This window comes from Alligator mississippiensis, chromosome 6, assembly GCF_030867095.1.
Source record: "Alligator mississippiensis isolate rAllMis1 chromosome 6, rAllMis1, whole genome shotgun sequence".
NCBI lineage: Eukaryota > Metazoa > Chordata > Crocodylia > Alligatoridae > Alligator > Alligator mississippiensis.
In genome coordinates this window covers 71,559,267-71,577,379 of record NC_081829.1, presented here as the reverse complement: position 1 = coordinate 71,577,379, position 18,113 = coordinate 71,559,267, and the positions used below count along the sequence as shown (strand labels likewise).

General features: G+C 42.1%; 2 protein-coding genes across 23 annotated transcripts in view; one reads left to right on the top strand and one right to left on the bottom strand.

Annotated features, from left to right (window-relative positions):
* The window catches only part of DNTT (DNA nucleotidylexotransferase), a 358,214-nt gene that overhangs the window by 285,042 nt on the left and 55,059 nt on the right, over nt 1–18,113 (bottom strand). For 2 of the 18 annotated variants that reach the window (XM_059729989.1, XM_059729990.1), the window contains 2 exons: nt 5,746–5,852; nt 90–171 (listed from right to left, as the gene is read on the bottom strand). The exons of 6 other annotated variants lie outside the window; for them this stretch is intronic. In XM_059729989.1, coding sequence (XP_059585972.1) covers nt 90–171; nt 5,746–5,749 — 86 coding nt within the window. In that variant the 5' untranslated portion in view covers nt 5,750–5,852. Of the gene's footprint in view, nt 1–89; nt 174–5,734; nt 5,853–13,103; nt 13,202–14,475; nt 14,560–15,895; nt 15,985–18,113 lie in introns of those variants that run through there. 10 more of the 18 variants (XM_059729998.1, XM_059729996.1, XM_059729991.1 and 7 more) reach the window with 9 other exon arrangements.
* BLNK (B cell linker) overlaps nt 14,407–18,113 on the top strand; it is a 174,302-nt gene continuing 170,595 nt past the window's right edge. For all 5 annotated transcript variants that reach the window (XM_019484203.1, XM_019484202.1, XM_019484200.1 and 2 more), the window contains exon 1: nt 14,407–14,526. In XM_019484203.1, coding sequence (XP_019339748.1) covers nt 14,422–14,526 — 105 coding nt within the window. In that variant the 5' untranslated portion in view covers nt 14,407–14,421. The remainder of the gene's footprint in view (nt 14,527–18,113) is intronic.

Genomic DNA, 18,113 nt, shown 5'->3' with positions numbered 1-18,113 from the left:
ATGTTGGAGTAAGTTGTCCAGCATACAGTGCTATTTAAATTGTAGTGGCAACTTAGGACTGAAACTGCACTGTTTCAATAACTTCTCACCTCAGAGGATAATCACATCTGAGTTTCATCTCCTTGTTTGTTCTGAAGGTCAATGTTGAGGTCTTTATCAACTTGACATTTACTATGGAAAAAAAGAAAGAGTTTTGATGTCCTAAACTGTCATCTCATTTTTTTTCAAACAACAAAGGGATGCAGACATGAAGGTTATGTATAAACACTTCCCACTGGCTTTTCATAACATGCTTGGATCAAAATAGTCACACTTCAATTTATCAGTAATGCAGGTGACGTTATCAAAGTCTCATTCTCACCACACATCAATTCAATTTTTGAAGACAGACATAGGCTTATTATCTAGAACTGCTTTTCAGAAGGTTTTCAAAATGTGGAACAATTGTTGAATAAATATTAGCAGAATGCAACATTTTTTTCTGACTTTATATGCTCCAAATCTATCCAGAACTTTGGTGCCAATGTTACAGAACTGAAACATCCACCATTTCACCAGAATAGGAAGCTTTTCTTTTTGATGCTCTCCAGTTTTGTTTTGCAAATTCCAGTTACATTGTGCCTTGAACAAGGGACACTCATCAATGTATATGAGATGCTCACAATAACCTGCTTTTATCAGTGCTCCCCTGAATAGCTGCTCATCTTTCTGTACACTGTCTGATAAATAGCAATGGCCTAAAATACACTGGAATTACCCGAAATCGATTACTCTGGGCAGTGAAGAAGGCATTTTGCAATAAAAAGTCTCATTTTAGATGAAGGTTAGCCAGTGTGTTTATTTCCCATGTTTCTCCAGTCAAAGCTTATTCATCATTCTTGAACAGCTTTGTATGATGGACTAAGGGACTGCAAAGCATCACAGTATAACAGTATTATATATAAGACAGACAGATTTGTCAGCAATGTCAAACTGACAAATTTATCATGTAACCAAAGTTCTAATGAGAAAATATGTTGAATTAGTCAATTTATGTTATAATATTGCATGAATATCACCCAATTTATACAAAGATACATCCTTGAAAAGACAGCATCTGTATAAAAGTAACTTATTTAAAGTCAAACACCATATTCTTGAGTGGTGGCATATTTACAACAGAATAGCAGCTGTTACTGTAGCCTTTTGCTTTCGATTGAGGTTTACAAGGATAGTTTATCCCATGGAACACAAAAAAAAAACAAAACAAAAAAACAATCTTCATACTGCAATTTCCTACTACTACTGGTGGAGGAGGCCAGACCAGGCATCCCCAAGGTTGGGAGGATTGAGACTACTGCCACCAAGAGGAAGTGACAGATGGTGGTAGTTGGAGACTCCCTTCTGCAGGGAATGCAGGTATCCATTTGCCAGCCTGATGTCTGGTTTGGGAGGTGTGTGGCTTGCCTGGGGCCTGGATCCAAGATGTCACAGAAAGATTAGCAAGACTCATCCAGCCCTCTGACTACTACCCCGTGCTGCTCATCCCGTGGGTACCAATTATACTGCCAGGGTTGACCTTGAGCAGATCAAAAGTGACTACAGGGCTTTGGGTGGAAGGGTGAAGGGAACAGGGTGGTGTTCTCCTCAACCCTTCCTGTCAAGGGGAAGGGCCCAAGCAGGAGTGCATACATCCTGCAGATCAATGTATGGCTGCACAGATGGTCTTGCCAGCAGGGCTTTGGCTTCTTTGACCATGGGTTATTGTTTCAAGAAGAAGGATTGCTAGGAAGAGATGGGATCTGCCTGACAAAGAGAGGGAAGAACATCTTCACATGCAGGCTCACTAATCTAGTGAGGAGGGCTTTAAACTAGATTTTCCCCTGGGGATAGAGACCAAATCCCTGAGGTAAGTGGGAAAGTGGGTGACCTGGACAAAGCACAAGTAGGAGGAAGCAACAGAGGAGGCTCTCTCATTCTTCCTGCAATCAGCTAGTTACCTCAGATTTTTGTAAATGAATGCATGGAGCCTGGGAAAAAAACAGGAAGAATTGGAAATCCTCACACAGTCACAGAACAATGATATGGTTGGAATAACAGAGACTTGGTGCAATGAATGGAGTACTGTCATGGATGGGTATAAACTGTTCAGGAAGGACAGGCAAGGTAGAAGAGGAAGGGTTGTGCTTTATGTAAAAGAGCTATATGACTGCTCAGAGCGGGGATAGGCCTATTGAAAGTCTCTGGATTAGGGTGGGGGGGAGAACAAGAAGGGTGATGTCATAGTGTGTATCTGCTATAAACCACCAGACCAGAAGGAAGTTGTGGATGAGGCTTTCTTCAAACAGATAGTAGAAGTTTCCTAATCACAGGCCTGGTTCTCACGGTGGACTTCAATCACCCTGACATCTGCTGGGAAGGCAATACATCAGTGCACAGGCAACCCAGGGACCTTTTGAAGAGTGTATGGCATTTCTCAACTGTGGGTCACAACCCAAAAGTGGGTCACAAGAGTATATGAAAGGGGTGTAACAAACTTTAAAAAGTGGATCAACAAACTTTAAAAATGGATTCTCCTTTAAATGAGAAAAAAAGTGGGAAACCACAGGTTTCCCCTGGAAGGTTGGCAGAGTTCCAACCTGCAAAGGGCTGCTTGGAGCTGGGGGGAGCAAATGAGGGTGATCAGACAGGGGGGGCATAGTGTCACCTGCCCACCATCCCATCTCTCTGGGGTACAGCCATCACCTGAGGGGAGTGGCAGCAACTGCTGGGCCCAGTGTATGAGCAGCTGACAATAGAAAGTGATGGCAGCATGACTACCCCCAGCCTCTGTTACTCCTCATGGTGCTGGTGGCACGGCTGGTGTGGGGGTTCCAGTGGCAGTGGCAGCAATGAGTCTCACTACCATGCTCTGCACTCCCATGCAAAGTCCTGCCCGCTGGGCCATGGAGACAGGTCCTGCCTATGCTGGTCCAGCCAGGCTGCAGCCCCATGCCCTCTGGGGGTGCATAAATCTGGGGGTCATGTGCCCCCCAAATGCCACAACACCCCTGCCCCACAGGAGTTTGGGGGTGGGAGGCAGTGGATCAGGAGAAGGGGCAGCAGGAGGGCTAGGGGGTAGGGGCTGTGGGTTGAGAGTGAGGGACACCAGCAGGGCCAGGGTGCTGTTTTCTACTTAAACTATTTACTGGGTCAGCACTAGCCATCAACATTTACAAATGGGTCCTGGTACAAAGAAGGTTGAGAACTACTTGTCTAGGGGACAACTTTCTGGTGCAAGTGTTATAGAGGCCAGCCAAGGGCCATGCTCTTCTTGACCAGCGGCTCACAAACAGGGAAGACTTGGTGGGGAATGTAGTAGTGGATGGCAACTTGAGCAGCAGTAACCACAAGATGATTGAGTTCAGGATCCTGAGGAAATGAAGAAAGGAGAGCAGCAGAGTAAGGAGCCTGGACTTCAGTTAAACAGACTTTGACTCACTTAGGGAACTGATGGGCAGAAATCCCTGGGAGGCCAGTCTGAGAGGGAAAGGAGTCCAGGAGAGCTGGGTGTCTTTTAAAGACACCTTACTAAGGGCACAAGAATGGTCCATCCTGATGTGCAGGAAGACTAGCAAGTATGGCAGAAGACCAGCTTGGCTTAGCAGGGAACTCTTCAGTGAGCTAAAACACAGAAAGGAAGCTTACAAGAAGTGAAAACTTGGACAAACAACTAGGGAGGAATATAAGAGCATTCCTCAGCAATGCGGGGATGAAATTAGGAAGGCCAAAGCAGAACTGGAGTTGCAGCTAGCAAGTTACATGAAGGGTAACAATAAGGGTTTCTAAAAGTATGTCTGCAACAAGAGAAAGATCAGTGTGGGCCCCTTACTGAATGGGGGAGGCAACCTAGTGACAGATGTTGTAGAAAAGGTTGAAGTACTCCATGCCTTTTTCACCTCAGTCTTCACAGCCAAGATCAGCTTCCATAGCACTGCACCTGGAAGCACAGTCTGGGGAGGAGATGAGCTGCCAACAGTGGCAAAAGAACAGATTACGGACTAATTAGAAAAACTGGATATGTACAAGCCCATGGGGCCAGAGGCGATACACCTGAGGGTGCTGAGGGAGATGGCCAATATGATTTCAGAGGCTCTGGCTATTATCTTTGAAAAGTTGTGGTGATTGGGAGAAGTCCCAGATGACTGGAAAAAGGCAAATATAGTGCCCATCTTTAAGAAAGGGAAGAAGGAATATCCAGGGAAATACAGACCAGTCAGCCTCACCTCAGTCTCTGGAAAAATCAAGGAACAGGTCCTCAAGGAATCAATTTCTAAGCACTTGGAGGAAAAGAAGGTGATTAGGAACAGTCAGCATGGATTCATCAAGTGCAAGTCATGCCTAAGCAACCTGATTGCCTTCTATGATGAGATGACTGGCTCTGTGGATGCAGAAAGAGCAGTGGACATGATATATCTTGACTTCAGCAAGGCTTTTGATATGGTCTACCACAACATTCTTGCAAACAAGGTAAGGAAGTACAGGTTGGTTGGATGAATGGACTGTAAGGTGGACAGAAAACTGACTGGATTGTTGGGCTCAAAGGGTAGTAATCAAAGGTTCGATTTCTAGTTGGCAGCCAATATCAAGTGCAGTTCCCCAGGGGTCAGTTCTGGGGCTGGTTTTGTTCAATATCTTCATCAATGAGCTGGAATATAGGATGAAGTACACCCTCAGCAAGTTTGAAAATAACACCAAACTGGTGGGAGTAGTCAATAGGCTGAAGGGTAGGGCTAGGATTCAGAAAGGCCTCAATAAATTGGAGGATTGGCCCAAAAGAAATCTCATGAGGTTCAATAAGAACAAGTGCAAAGTCCTGCACTTAGGATGAAATAATCCTATGTACAGATTGGGGACTGACTGTCTAAGCAGCAGGTCTGCAGAAAAGAACCTGGGTTTAAACTTACAAAATAAACTGAATATGAGCCAACAGTGTGCTGTTGTTGCAGAGAAGGTTAATGGCATACCAGGCTTCATTAGAAAGAGTGTTGCCAGCAGATCAAGGGAAGTAATTCTTCCCCTCTATTTAGCACTAGCGAGACCACATATGGAGTACTGTGTCCATTTTTGGGCCCCCCAGCTACAGAAAGGATGTGAACAAAATTAAGAGAGACCAATGGAGGGCAACAAAATAGTTAGGGGGCTGGGGCACATGACTTGTGAGGAAAGGCTGAGGGAACTAGGCTTTTTTAGTCTGGAGAAGAGAAGACTGAGGCAGGATTTAATAGCAGCCTTCAGCTACCTGAAGGGTGATTCCAAAGAGGATGGAGCTAGACTGTTCTCAGTGGTGGCAGATGACAGAAGAAGGAGCAATGGCCTCAAGTTACAGCAAGGGAAGATTATGTTAGAAATTAGGAACAAACTCTGTCACTAGGAAGGTAGTAAAGTGCTGGAACATGTTACCCAGAGAGAGATTGTGGAACATCCATCCTTGGAGGTTTTTAAGACCAGGCTAGACAAGGGCTTTGATGGGATATCATTGGGGATGGTGCTGCTTTGAGCAGAGGGTTGGACTAGATAACCTCCTGAGGTCCCTTCCAACCCTAATTTCCTAGATTCTATGGTTCTATGATGCTATTCCCTGCCAATAGCAAAAAATGTTGAAGTGTTTTATTTATTTTATTCTACAGTGTAAACAGTAAGATAGCAGTCAAGTAGTTTCCATTAGTTATATAAAAATGACCTTATAAAGACAAAACTAACTTCTAACAATTACCATCATCTTACTCATTTCTTAGGTGCAGATTTTTTGAACCCACAGAATTTTTTCCAGTATGTGTCTCAGTTTCGTGGGAATTCACAAAGAAAAACAGTCGATTAGCTTCTTGCCATGCCTGTGAAAGGAAAGAGAGGAATGTACTCCAGCAATTGAAACAATTATGCATGGCTGTCAATTCATACCACAAGAAGAGGCACGGGCACTGTAAACAGGCAATAGGAGTAGACATATTCACAATGGTGTTCGCCTTGGTTATCTCTATAGCAACCAAGAAGGAAATGCTTAAGCTATGGAGACAGTCTGGCAAGCGAAAGAGTTGACTGAAGAGCAGACTGAAGAGAGTTGGAAAGAATATCCTGTAATAATCTTTCTGTGTTAGGAGCATAACAATAGACATGCTTTTCTGCCTTTGACGTAATGACCAAAAGTCATTATAATGTATATTACTCCCTTCCATATCTTTCTTATTATTTATAAGATTCTTTGACCAGGTGTCCATTTTATTTAGAACCAATCTGGTCAATGTCTGTTGTCATTATAATAGCATAAATATAATAGCATAAAGAATATTAGAAATAAATCACAAATGAATAAATACATAATAACAATAATAATAAATGGTATCAATAATAAAAATGTTGCACATGTTATAGCCAAGTCACAAAAGACTCAAGAAATGCACTTGCTCATAGAAGCCTAGCTATGGCTATGGGTTCCAAAATTACTCAAGATCCGAGATCCTCGGCTTCCTCTTTAGGAGTTGAGGGAGGAGTTAAGTATTATAAGAAAGCCCCCTACAGATCAAATTATTTTAGTTGCTTAGCTTCCTGCTTTTTAAAAATTGTAACTTTTCCTCACTCCCATTCTGTTCTGTCTGTGCACATCCTTCTGTCTATGCACACCACATGACTCCTCTGCACAGGTTCTTTCCTCTTCTCCTTCAGACACTGTAATTTTTTTCCATAGATTCATAGATGCTAGGTTCAGAAGGGACCTCAACAGATCATCGAGTCTGACCCCCTACCTAGGCAGGAAAGAGTTCTGGGGTCAGATGACCCCAGCCAGATGCCTATCCAGCCTTCTCTTAAAGACCCCCAAGCTGGGGGAGAGCACCGCCTTCCTTGGAAGCCCGTTCCAAATTTTGGCCACCCTTAGCGTGAAGAAGTTTTTCCTGGTATCTAGCCTAAATCTGCTGTCTGTCAGTTTGTGACCATTGTTCCTTGTTACCCCAAGAGGCACCCTGGTGAATAGAGCATCTCCGATTCCTTGCTGTGTCCCCTTAATGAATTTGTAGGCAGCCACAAGATCACCTCTCAGCCTTCTCTTGCAGAGGCTGAAGAGGTCCAGGTCCCTCAGTCTCTCCTCACAGGACTTGTCCTGTAAGCCTCTAACCATATGAGTGGCCTTCCTCTGGACCCACTTGAGCCTATCATCAACATCCTTCTTGAAGTACGGCGCCCAAAACTGGACACAGTACTCCAACTGCAGTCTGACCAATGCCGCATAGAGGGAGTATCACCTCCTTGGATCTATTTGCCATGCATCTGCTGATGCATGATAAAATGCAGCTAGCTTTGCTTATGCCACCCTTCTTCTCAGCCCCACCCTCCTAATTTTTCCTTTCAGCCTTCTTCTCTGAGGGTGTCTCTTTCAGGCTCTACTGAGCTGTATTTCATCCTCAAGTCCTTACCTCTGTCCCCTGTTCATTATCCTGAAAGATGGAAGGAGCAATACTGTTTTAATACCAACTTGACAAGACAAAACCAGCCACTAACAAGCATGCTCATGCCCCCCGCATGTCTGCATGTAGCCTACCAATCCACTGTTCTCTGGGTTCTTTCAACTGTCCCTACAGACATCTCTCCTTCCATATACACAACCCTTCAACTTTGTTCCTATGCCTCATCCTCCATTAACTTTCCCAATTCCATCCCCCTTCTGAGTTTCCCAACCCTCAATTTCTGACTTAGTTCTTTCCTCCAGCCTACAGGCCCTAACCTTATTGGTCTCTTCTGGTCAGTCCCTTTCCTCCTGCCTTACAGAGACTCTTAGATTTGCAGTTCACCATTTTCCTCTCATTTCCTTTTTTTTCAGTTCTTTTCCCCTCTCAGCTATTTGTTCTGCTCTAAATATGAACAAGACCTAAGGGTGTCATGCTTCCCCCTTTGAGGTTCCTGGTTTTGGAAGACAAAATCATCCCTCATCACATATGAGGAACATAAAAAGATGAATTTTCAAAAAGCAGTTTGAGTTTCTACATGGCTTTTAAACTTTCATGTTAGGGCAAACAAATGTCTCTCTCCCTTATTTTCCATCTGTCACATATTGTAAAATGATGTGTGGAGTTTCGAAGGGTGAGGAAGGTTAAAGGGTATATTGTTTTACTTTCATAGTATAATCTTGACACCATGCACGTGCAAAACCCAAGCAATCAATTCCACACAACTCACCTCTCCCTCCCTCTTCCCAAGACAGTCCAGCAAGGACAAATGACAGGTATAACACAGCGGACATGGTTTTATATGGTGTATTTTAGCCATGGGTTTATCTATCCAAACTATAGCCTCTGTTCTTCTCCTCTTTCAGTCTGTGATTTTCTGTTTTTAGTTAAATCACTGCTGCTTTCATAACTGAAATAATATTTTTTTAAATCTCAATACACAGTACACATAATGATAGTGGCTGCTTGTTGTGTTTGTCTGTTTACAGGAAACGGGAAGAAACAGAGGGATGCAGCTCAAAACAATCACTATTTTATGAGTGCTTTAAAATAAACTACATACTCTCAATTAATTCCATATCACTGCAGAAGCTGGGCTCTCCCTTTGCTTAATTAATACTTTTGATTTTACAGTTTAAAAATTAAAAATAAATAATGGTTATTATTCTGTTCACCACAGGCCTCACTACATTCCCCTCTGGCCTGCCTTATATCCACTCCGCTCCTCCAAGTCAGCTCTGTCAAGTTGACTGCTGCTTGTTGATGATGCACAAAGACAATCCTATGTGCTCTGTCGCTGCCAAGCCCTGTCAAGTCCAGGCCACAAAGTACACTTATACAAGGAGAGCTATATGGAAGGATCAGATTTTCTGAAATCAAGACCCACACACATAGCCCTTTAGTCTCCTTGCTGAATTTAGCCTCACTACCCAGAGTATGCTTCTTGTCTAAGGCTGACCTGTTTCCCCAGTTACACATTGTTTAATTTTCATAAACCCATTTACATTTACTATTTTCATATTTTTACTTTATTTTTTGCAACTTGCTGCACCTCCTGGATTCAGTTGAGGCTAAAATGGAAATATTAAAATACCTCCAGAAAGGAGCCGAATGTCAGTAAAATTCCATTGAGGCTCTGGGGTTTGGTACTTTCAAAGAATGTAGGCCAAAACAAAAGATACAAGAAAGGCTCTTGAGAATTCCTGTGCCTATAAGATGCCAGCTCAGTTCCTCAGTGATTAGGATTGTTTTATCCCATGAGCGGCTATCCAGAATTCAGGGCCAGGTCTATTAGAAGAATAAATTGGTGATCAAGTTAGAGATGTCTGATCCTGTCCAATTTATTCCAAAATGTCTACAAAGACCTGTTCCTCCACATACACATGGAAAAAACAACAAGAGATGGTTACTTGCCTCTTGCATCCAACTCTCATGTCAACCAGCCACTGCTTTATGCTTTTCTCGGAGGCTCTTATGTCTTAAATAATGACCTGGCCATGCGGTCAATCAATCAACAGTGTACCAAAATGAGGAATAAGCCACAAAGTTATTGTAGTGTTTCTTATCATGCCTTTAATTGAACATGTGGCCAGCACTCAGTCTTTAGAGCACACAGGAGCCTTTCAAGATTCCTGTGTGAACCAGAGACTGGGAGGCCCCTCAGCTGCTGAGGGCTTCCAACTGGGAAACACACCATGCACTGGGAGCCAAGCTTGCTACTTGCCAGGATCAGGGTCCTCCTGCACCAGCAAAATGACGCAATGTGATCTCATGCAAAATCTCACAATCTTGCCTCCTGCCATGCATGTGTGGGATCCCACATTAGATCCCATCATGCCTTTACTTTAACATCTGTCAGGCCAGAGTCATACAGCATGAACAAGCACTGGGAAGGATCTAATGCTTCCCTATTATCTCCCTTTGATACACCTTCTCTTTTACCCAGACACATACTTACCCACTAGACAATACCCAACCCCTTTGGATTAACATTAAGTAAGCATCCATTCTTTTACATTCTTAATTAAACTGAACCTTTGGGTAAACATTTAGGTTTACCCATTACTAGTTATAACAGGCCAAACAGTCAAGTCCATAGCTGGACAAATTTCCAGAATTATCAATGGAGAATTGGATTTTACTATAAGCTGCAGGAGTTGGCTAATTAGTTCCAATGACTTAGTATTTCTCAAATTAAATTAGAGACTGGCTTAATAGAACACAAATTGACTCATCATTAAACTATGCTAATATTAAAATGGTCCTTACAATGTCAGTTATTCATGGAGATCCAGCATTACACATGCTTTTCAGTAAGGGAACTGTGAGTTAAAGTAGCAATTTGGTATTGATTTGGTTATATCTTATTGGATGTTATATGACTAGAGAAAGACCTCATGTAAATATCAACACAAACTCCCAAAGAAATTGCTGTTTTACTAAGAACTCATTCTATCTGTACAATCTGCAAAAGAGCATTTAAGAGTATATAAACAAAACTTTATTAAAAAGTATCCACAGTTGCTCCTTTACACAATAATGAGACAGATGTGATCTAAATAATAAAACAAGAGACACTATCATCATGAGAATATAATACTATAAATTATACTCAACAGCAGTTAATATTGTTCCTATATCTTCTGAATAACCAGACAGAGACAGACTTTTATAAATGAAAACTAATATTTTATAAAGCAATTGTATACAGTTCTCAGGGAATCAATCCACACATTTTCTTATATTCTTTCAGAGAACTTGAGCATGTAGCTTGGGTGGAGTTTTAGCCCTACAAAGAAATGGCATAAACTATAGGTGCAAATTCAGACTGAAAAATGTCAAGGCATAACTGCAGTTCAATAGCTTTAACTGCAAGCTCTACTAAACTTTTCAGACAAATAACTCAAAAGAGTCTCAATTAAACTGAAAAGTATACTGAAACACATGCAAAAAATATCACAACCAAGCATTTCACCATCAATCATAATCTTAAAAAGATCAAAGAGAATTTTGGATACATGAATGTCACAAGCATTGCAAAATTTTTTATTTTAACCGTACCAGTTAAGAGCAAAAAAATGACAGGATAAAGAAAACTTAGTACAAAATGTAGAATCCAAGCTAATATGCAGAGGAGTAAACATATTTTCACTCAAAGGAAGGAAAGATCAGTTGATGAGAAACAATTAGAAATTGCTAAGATACATCTCTATAGGACAGTTGATGAAAGCTACTGTCAATCAGAAAGACAAAGTGAAGTTGATTATGATAACTAGACAAAAGAACATTCAGAAAGTTAAATAATAATATGAAGAGAAAGTCCCTTTATGGTTTAAAGACTTGTTATGCCCGTGTATCAAACCTCTATAACACACAGAACAAAAAGGCATGTAGCTGGCTATAGGATAGAATAACGTTACCTGAACAATAAGTTCATAAAAATTGACAGAAGAACAAGTGAGTTGAACAAGGTAGTAGAAGATATCATAGCTGTGAAGAACAAGAGATGGGTTTAAGGCTAAGCCAATACCCAGCAACAAAGCTTGAGAGAGTCCAAAGGAGGGGCCACACACGATTAGAGGCCTAGAGACCAAGTCATATGAGGAAAGGCTGAAAGACTTGGGACTGTTCAGCCTGGAGAAGAGAAGACTCAGAGGGGACTTGATGGCAACCTATAAGTATACCAGGGGCATACATCAGGGCTTGGGAGAGCATCTATTCACCAAGGCCCCCCAGGGGAGGACCTAAAATAGTGGGCACAAACTGACTGAGGAGCGCTTCAGGCTAGACATAAGGGAAAACTTCTTTACAAGTCAAGTGCCGAGGGCTTGGAACAGGCTCCCCCCAGAGGTGATACTGTTATCCACCATAGCTATCTTCAAAAAGTGTCCTGATGCCCATCTTGCTTATGGTCATCTGATCCCAGCAGTCTTTCCTGCCCAAATGCAGGGGGGATGCACATTTATAAGCTTCTTCATGGCACTCCTCAACATAGTATTACGTTCCCTCAGAAAAATAAGGAGGAATTATTAAAGGTAATGCTTACGGGGGAAGAAAGTATTATCACCCTTTCACTTGCAAATGAAAACTGACATGCAGAAACAAGGAGATCTGTAAGGTCCTTCCCAACCCCTAACAACTATGAAACCTTGCAGAATTTCAGATCTGAGTATGAACTATTAGACCTCCAATGGAAACTTTTTTCCCTTTTTTACTTTGAACGCAGGAGAAAAATGTGGTTTAGATGGCAGATGTCTGAGATTGCTTTAGACTAAACAGGTGGACTATTCAGTTAAAATGAATTACATTCATTTTAATTAAAGAGTGCAAAGCAGATTATTTTCAGCTTTCACAATGAAGAGTTAAACACATTTTAGCATGTATAAAGGTGCAAAGTCCTTTCAGAAATTTTCCATTCACTTCAGCAAAACTTTACCTGAATAAGGATTATAGATGATGGCTCTGTATTGTGACCTAGAATAAATTATGTTAAAAGGTAATGAATACAATGATTAAACAATTCCAGTTAACTTTTCCTTCTCAGAAAGCTTACTTACTGTTTGACTTTACATGGAGAGAGCTAAATCCATCATTCCTGTCATTATACTCTATATCAAAGCTTCGATTCATCAATCAATCTATGCCCTCAATGACCACAAGTAATATACTTTCCGATCACAAACAAAAAAACAGAACTCTAGGACAGCATCATCCGCCATATGCAGACATTTTGTGGAGGTAGCCGCATTCACTTCCTGTAGTCATCTGTTCTATTATTATATATCTTGAAATGTGGCAACAAAGTTAGGCACATTCCTGCAGTGTTATTCAGTTTGGATTGGAAGGGCTGGGGCTTTTGTGGGGGGAAAAAGGAAAAGAGGGGAGCATTACCTGTTTTGATCACAAGAATAAAAGGCATTTCTTAAAATATAGTGTTCTGCCATAATATGAAAATTGGTCCTAGGAAATAGTTGTGCATTTATAAGCTTCTTCATGGTACTTCTCAACACAGTATTAAGTCCCCTTAGAAAAATAAGGAGGAATTATTAAAGGTAATGTTTATGGGGGAAGAAAATGTTATCACCCTTTCATTTGCAAATGAAAAACTGAAGTGCAGAAACAAGATTTGCAGAGGCACCCATTTACCATTGTGCCCCTCTCTTCTACATAACCCATGTCACACACAAAATCCAGATCAGTGTTTGGAATGGAACCGAGATCTCCTCACATCCAGTCCAGAGCAACTGTAAGACACCAACAAGAAATATGCTAACAAGAAATATGCTCAAACATAATTGTAACTCAAACCCCCATTGTACAGGTTCCTACTATAAGAATTACCCAAGACTCCTTGGTTCAGCACAGCCAGAAAGATTTTGCAGATCCCCTGGCATACCCTATTACAATATGAGTCATGACTGCTTTCTGGAGCACTATCCTGCCAACCACTACAGCAGTTCAAAAATTTTCATGAGACAACTGTGTTTCCTGCTTCAAGATGAGACGTTACTCTTAAAGAGGTCAGCACTATCCATATTTTCTTTATTATTTTTGTATGCAGGACAGTTTTCAATACCTCCGTATAAACACAGGTAAAAAAATTATCAACTTTTGCCAAAAAATTACATGTTTGGAAAATGAAGGCTAATTCACAAGATAAGATTAAAACATGTCACTGATTCAATGACATATTTCCAACAGCATATTTGAATAATACTTCTCACTTCCATATTAAACATGGCTATTCTCTGTAGTCCATGGCTATGTTTCTACAGGCTTCATGGTGAGCTTGAAACTGCCACCAAGAAATAAGTTCCACCCATTTGTGTCTAAACTGGGAGCAGGCCTGGGCAGCTTGGAGTTTCCCTAAGTACACACTGTAGCCTCTTCAGCCAGTGAGAGCTAAGTGCAATAGTGGGGCACACACTCAGGTCCATTATGAGGCACTCATGAGCTGTCTACATTGCCCAACTTGTAGATTTCCAATATATAAACAGGTTATTATAAAAAGAAGGGGGTAATCAATAAGATATCAGAAGGATAAAAAGAAATCAGCAAAGAAGATTTACTTTAGCTATCAGGAAAAAAACCTTTAACAATAATGATAGTGAAGCACTGAAACACGCTACCTGGGGGTGTTACCAAATGTCCTTCATTGGAGGGTGTTAAGAACAGGCATATGGCAGGGATGGGCTATTTGATTTTCCATGTAAGGGCATGGACTAAATGATCTCGAGGTCCCCTCCAGCACCACATTACTATGATGCTACAATTATTTTTATACCTCGTTAGCTGCCATTTAGCAAACTTTTATAGAAATAATTTTGAAGAGCCTTTTACGATTTTCTCTGTGGATATATTTATACTAATCCACTTTAATGTAGGTTTTTACTTTAAGAAGGCTTTTCTTTCCCCCACCCCAGGCATAGCAAGCTTGTCATTCACTCTAACAACAAGTAATCACATGGGAGTGTTTGCAGGGAGACAGCGGATACAAGAAACTGCTCTTTTAACTTACTTGGAATCGACTCCAATTTATGCATGTGGGAAGTGTTTTAATCTGCATTGGGTAAGCCATGTTCTTTTTATTGTTTTATACATGCTGGGAATAAAAACATCAGAACTAGTGTTTATATTCTTAAATCTTTAAGAAATACAGATTTTGTTAGCATGTATATTCTTAATGAAAATGGTGTTTCAATATAAACATCCAGGAAAGGAGATGAGTAGCATTGTAACTGCTGCTTTTTTAGTAAAACTGAATTTGACTGAAAGGCTTGCAATAAGTTTCCTATGGTAAATCATTATATGCTGGATAGGATGAAGCAGTATTTTAGCAAAAAAATGGTTAATGGTATTAGCTGACCGTTTATTTTAGTGCATTTGCTTGGTGCAATGATTTCTAATAAGTTGCAAACTGAATGTTTACTTCATGAAATGCCAAAGAGTTGCATATTGTAAGAACATGTATAGGCTATGATTAGGATTTTCAAAGCTTTAGCAAGTAAAAGATTCAAGTAACCATTGTAGTGGAGTGACAGCTCAGCTATAATTAAGTTTGAGAACCTCTTTCTGTTTAAAGGTCTTATATATCTATGTACGCTAAACTCCACATACCTACCTGTATCATCCTGAAGTCTGTTACATCTCACAAAGATGAAGAATAGGACTAACATGCCAAATTTGGGTCATTTTAAACAGAGAATCCTGAGATGTAGTCTAACAATAAATTTCTACACATTCCCCCAGTTGTTCTTAATTGCTTGACATTTGCCACATCTAATAAACTTCTCCTTCAGGAAAGCAATGCAACAAGCAATACTGACAAAACACTTGAGCTCTTTATTTAGACAACCTAAATTTGTGAACTAAACAGATTACACCAAGTATGTGCAGGCAGCGTGGGTGGATTCGGGACTTTGTAGAGGAAGGTGCTGGGGCTGAACCCTTGCTCCCAGGTTCTAGCCCCCGCTGGGTGGGCAGACCCCACAGCAGGAGCAGCTGCAGGAGGACTTTTTAGTCCCCCAATCAGATAAGAATCTTCCTCCCACCCCCCCACAAGTTCCCCTGTCTTTCCCTCTGTGCTCAGCAACAAATCCCCACACCTGCCTGCCCCTGCTGCTGTTCCTGGCCACAGAGTCTCCCTGGAGCAGAGTGGCTTTGAAGCCCCTTAGCCAGCAGGGACAGTGGCAGGAGTGGGAGCAAGGACAGTGTCAGGGGTAGGAGCAGAGGGAATGGGAGGGGAGTGAATGTGCCACAGAGGAGAAAGGAGTGGGAGAATTTTTACTCTCTTCAGGGACTTAAAACAAGTCCTGGGCTGCTGCTCCCAAGTTGCTAACTGGAAAGAGATTGTGTCCACATCACTGCACCCCCCTCAGAATCCGCCCCCACTGGGCAGTAGCCAAAAAAGTTTTTAGCCAAAAGAGTTTAACGCTCACCTCTAAGTCCCATGGCAGGTGAAAGGCTCATGGAGAAACATTGAACTCCATCCATGTTGTCAACTCACATTTAGCTCCTCAGCACAAATCTGGGGGGGAGGAAGTAGGGTGAGAACCTTGCTACTATTTGCTACTATCAGTGGTGCTCACTGAATATAGCAGAACATTTAGATGCTCAGAATATTTTCTATAAAGAAATTAAATTCCACACACGAATCCTTGCTGGTAGGGTTGAGGTGAGACAGGAAGTAGGTGAAAGGGGAAGAGAGCCACTTGGAGATATTTTGAGGAGAGGAAGATAAATGTGGATGGGTAAGGGGACCCATCTCAGGATGAAGTGGAGATTGGGAAGGATGGAAAGGCATGTAGTCCACAAGGAGTGATATGGCATTGTATTAGGGGTGAGGATGCCCACGGAACCCATGCATACACCATGATTTGAAGGGCTTTGTGCTCCTTCCCCCATGTCCCCCTACCCGGGAGCCAGGATCTGGGTGTTTCCTGCTCCTCTGGGTATATTCTGCACCTATCTGTTCCCCTTTCTCTATCTCTCCATGTCAGCTGGAAAATAGGGTATGCCTGCCCTTCTGAGGGTACCTGATATGCTTTGTCTGTTCCCCTGGTATGAGCCGAGATCTGGGCGACCCTGTTTTTCTGGAGGTATGTTGCTCCACTCCCACCCACCTCTCCATGGAGTAGCCAGGATATGAGAGAGGGTACTCCTTCATAGGTGGAGAGGGAGGAGGCCTGATCTCCTCTCCCTGTCTTGTGCTTGTATAGATGTCTGAACACCACCACTTCCCCACATGAATCTGAAGAAACTCCATCCCTTCCTCTGAGGAGGTGAAAATAGGCATGCTGGATGTGTGCACCAAGAACATAGGGCTGAGACTGGAGTAAAGAGCTAAGAATGGCCAGGCTTATCATAGGCTCCCAACAACTAGCACCAGGAGGTGGGCAACAGGAACACCCTGGGTGCCTCCAGATGAGTGGGAATGTGTGCTTTGCAGCACCTCAAAGGTTTCTGAGGCACCACAAAATGCATGCGGTGCATGTTAAAAGGTTCTCCATGCTAGATATTTGCAGTGTGAAGCCAAAATTAAATACTGGGAAAACCTGGAATCTAAAAAAACATGCCAAAAAAAAAAAAAAGGGGGCAGGGCACATGGCTGCAGCATGCTATACCCAAAACCAGAGTCTGGCCAGCCAAAGCCAGGCTCCATGTGTCTGGATTGTCCTCACTGCAGCCCCAGAAGGCCCCCAGAACACCAAGTAATGCTGCTGGGGCCAGTCCAGGTGCTGGCCCCAGCCTCCCCTACCCCACCCAGGGCAATTTGCCATGCCCCAGAGCGCATATGCAGGGTCATGCCCCAGGGACCAGTAGCAGCAGCAAAACTATGTGCCACTGCTCTTTGTCCCCAGGGAAACACGCATGTGCACTCATGAGGACATGCCTCCTGAACACGTCTCAGAACTATTGTTTCAAGTTATATACGTCTCCCTGGGGTTTTTTACTCAGGCAAATGGGACTATTTGAAACCTTCTTTCTATTAAAGGAAATTGCACTCTGTTAAAAAATCTACATCCACACGGGGTGCCCCAGAGGGGTGTTAGAAAGAGTTAGTTGATGTCCTGTCATCTAAAGCAACAGTACACAAGACATAAGTACTGGGGGAAGCATTCCTTAGCCCTGACAGCTCCACACATCCTTACCTGATGAATAAAACCATGACTTGGATCAGGCCAGGAAAAGAACATCAAGTTCACTGAGTAATTGCAGGATCTTAGAAGACTCAAGGTGATAGGATTTTTTTTAACCTAATTTGACTCTGAACCAGATCTAAACCACAGGTGAGTCTTTTTTGGGGTTTTGGGTAGAGAGGGATTGTCTTCTTTTAGTTTTTAGTTTCTAGTAAACCAGAAACTTCTCTTTTTTACCAGTTCTACCTATTGAGGAAACAAAAATTGAACATGTTATTCAACAAGGAGTTAAGGTCTACAAGTAGGCACCAACTTCATTGCTCACATTCTGGTAGTTCCTATACTTATACTTGGTTTTAGCCCCTCTCCTGCAGTAGGGCCTGCATCCTCTCCCCTCCTTCTATGTGGGTGTCAAGATCTAAGGAGGAAAGACTGAATAGAACCCAGGAAATAAAAAATTTGTAAATGTCATCCATGCATATGGTGGGCAAAAATGTCTAGAGATGGAGGAAGACAG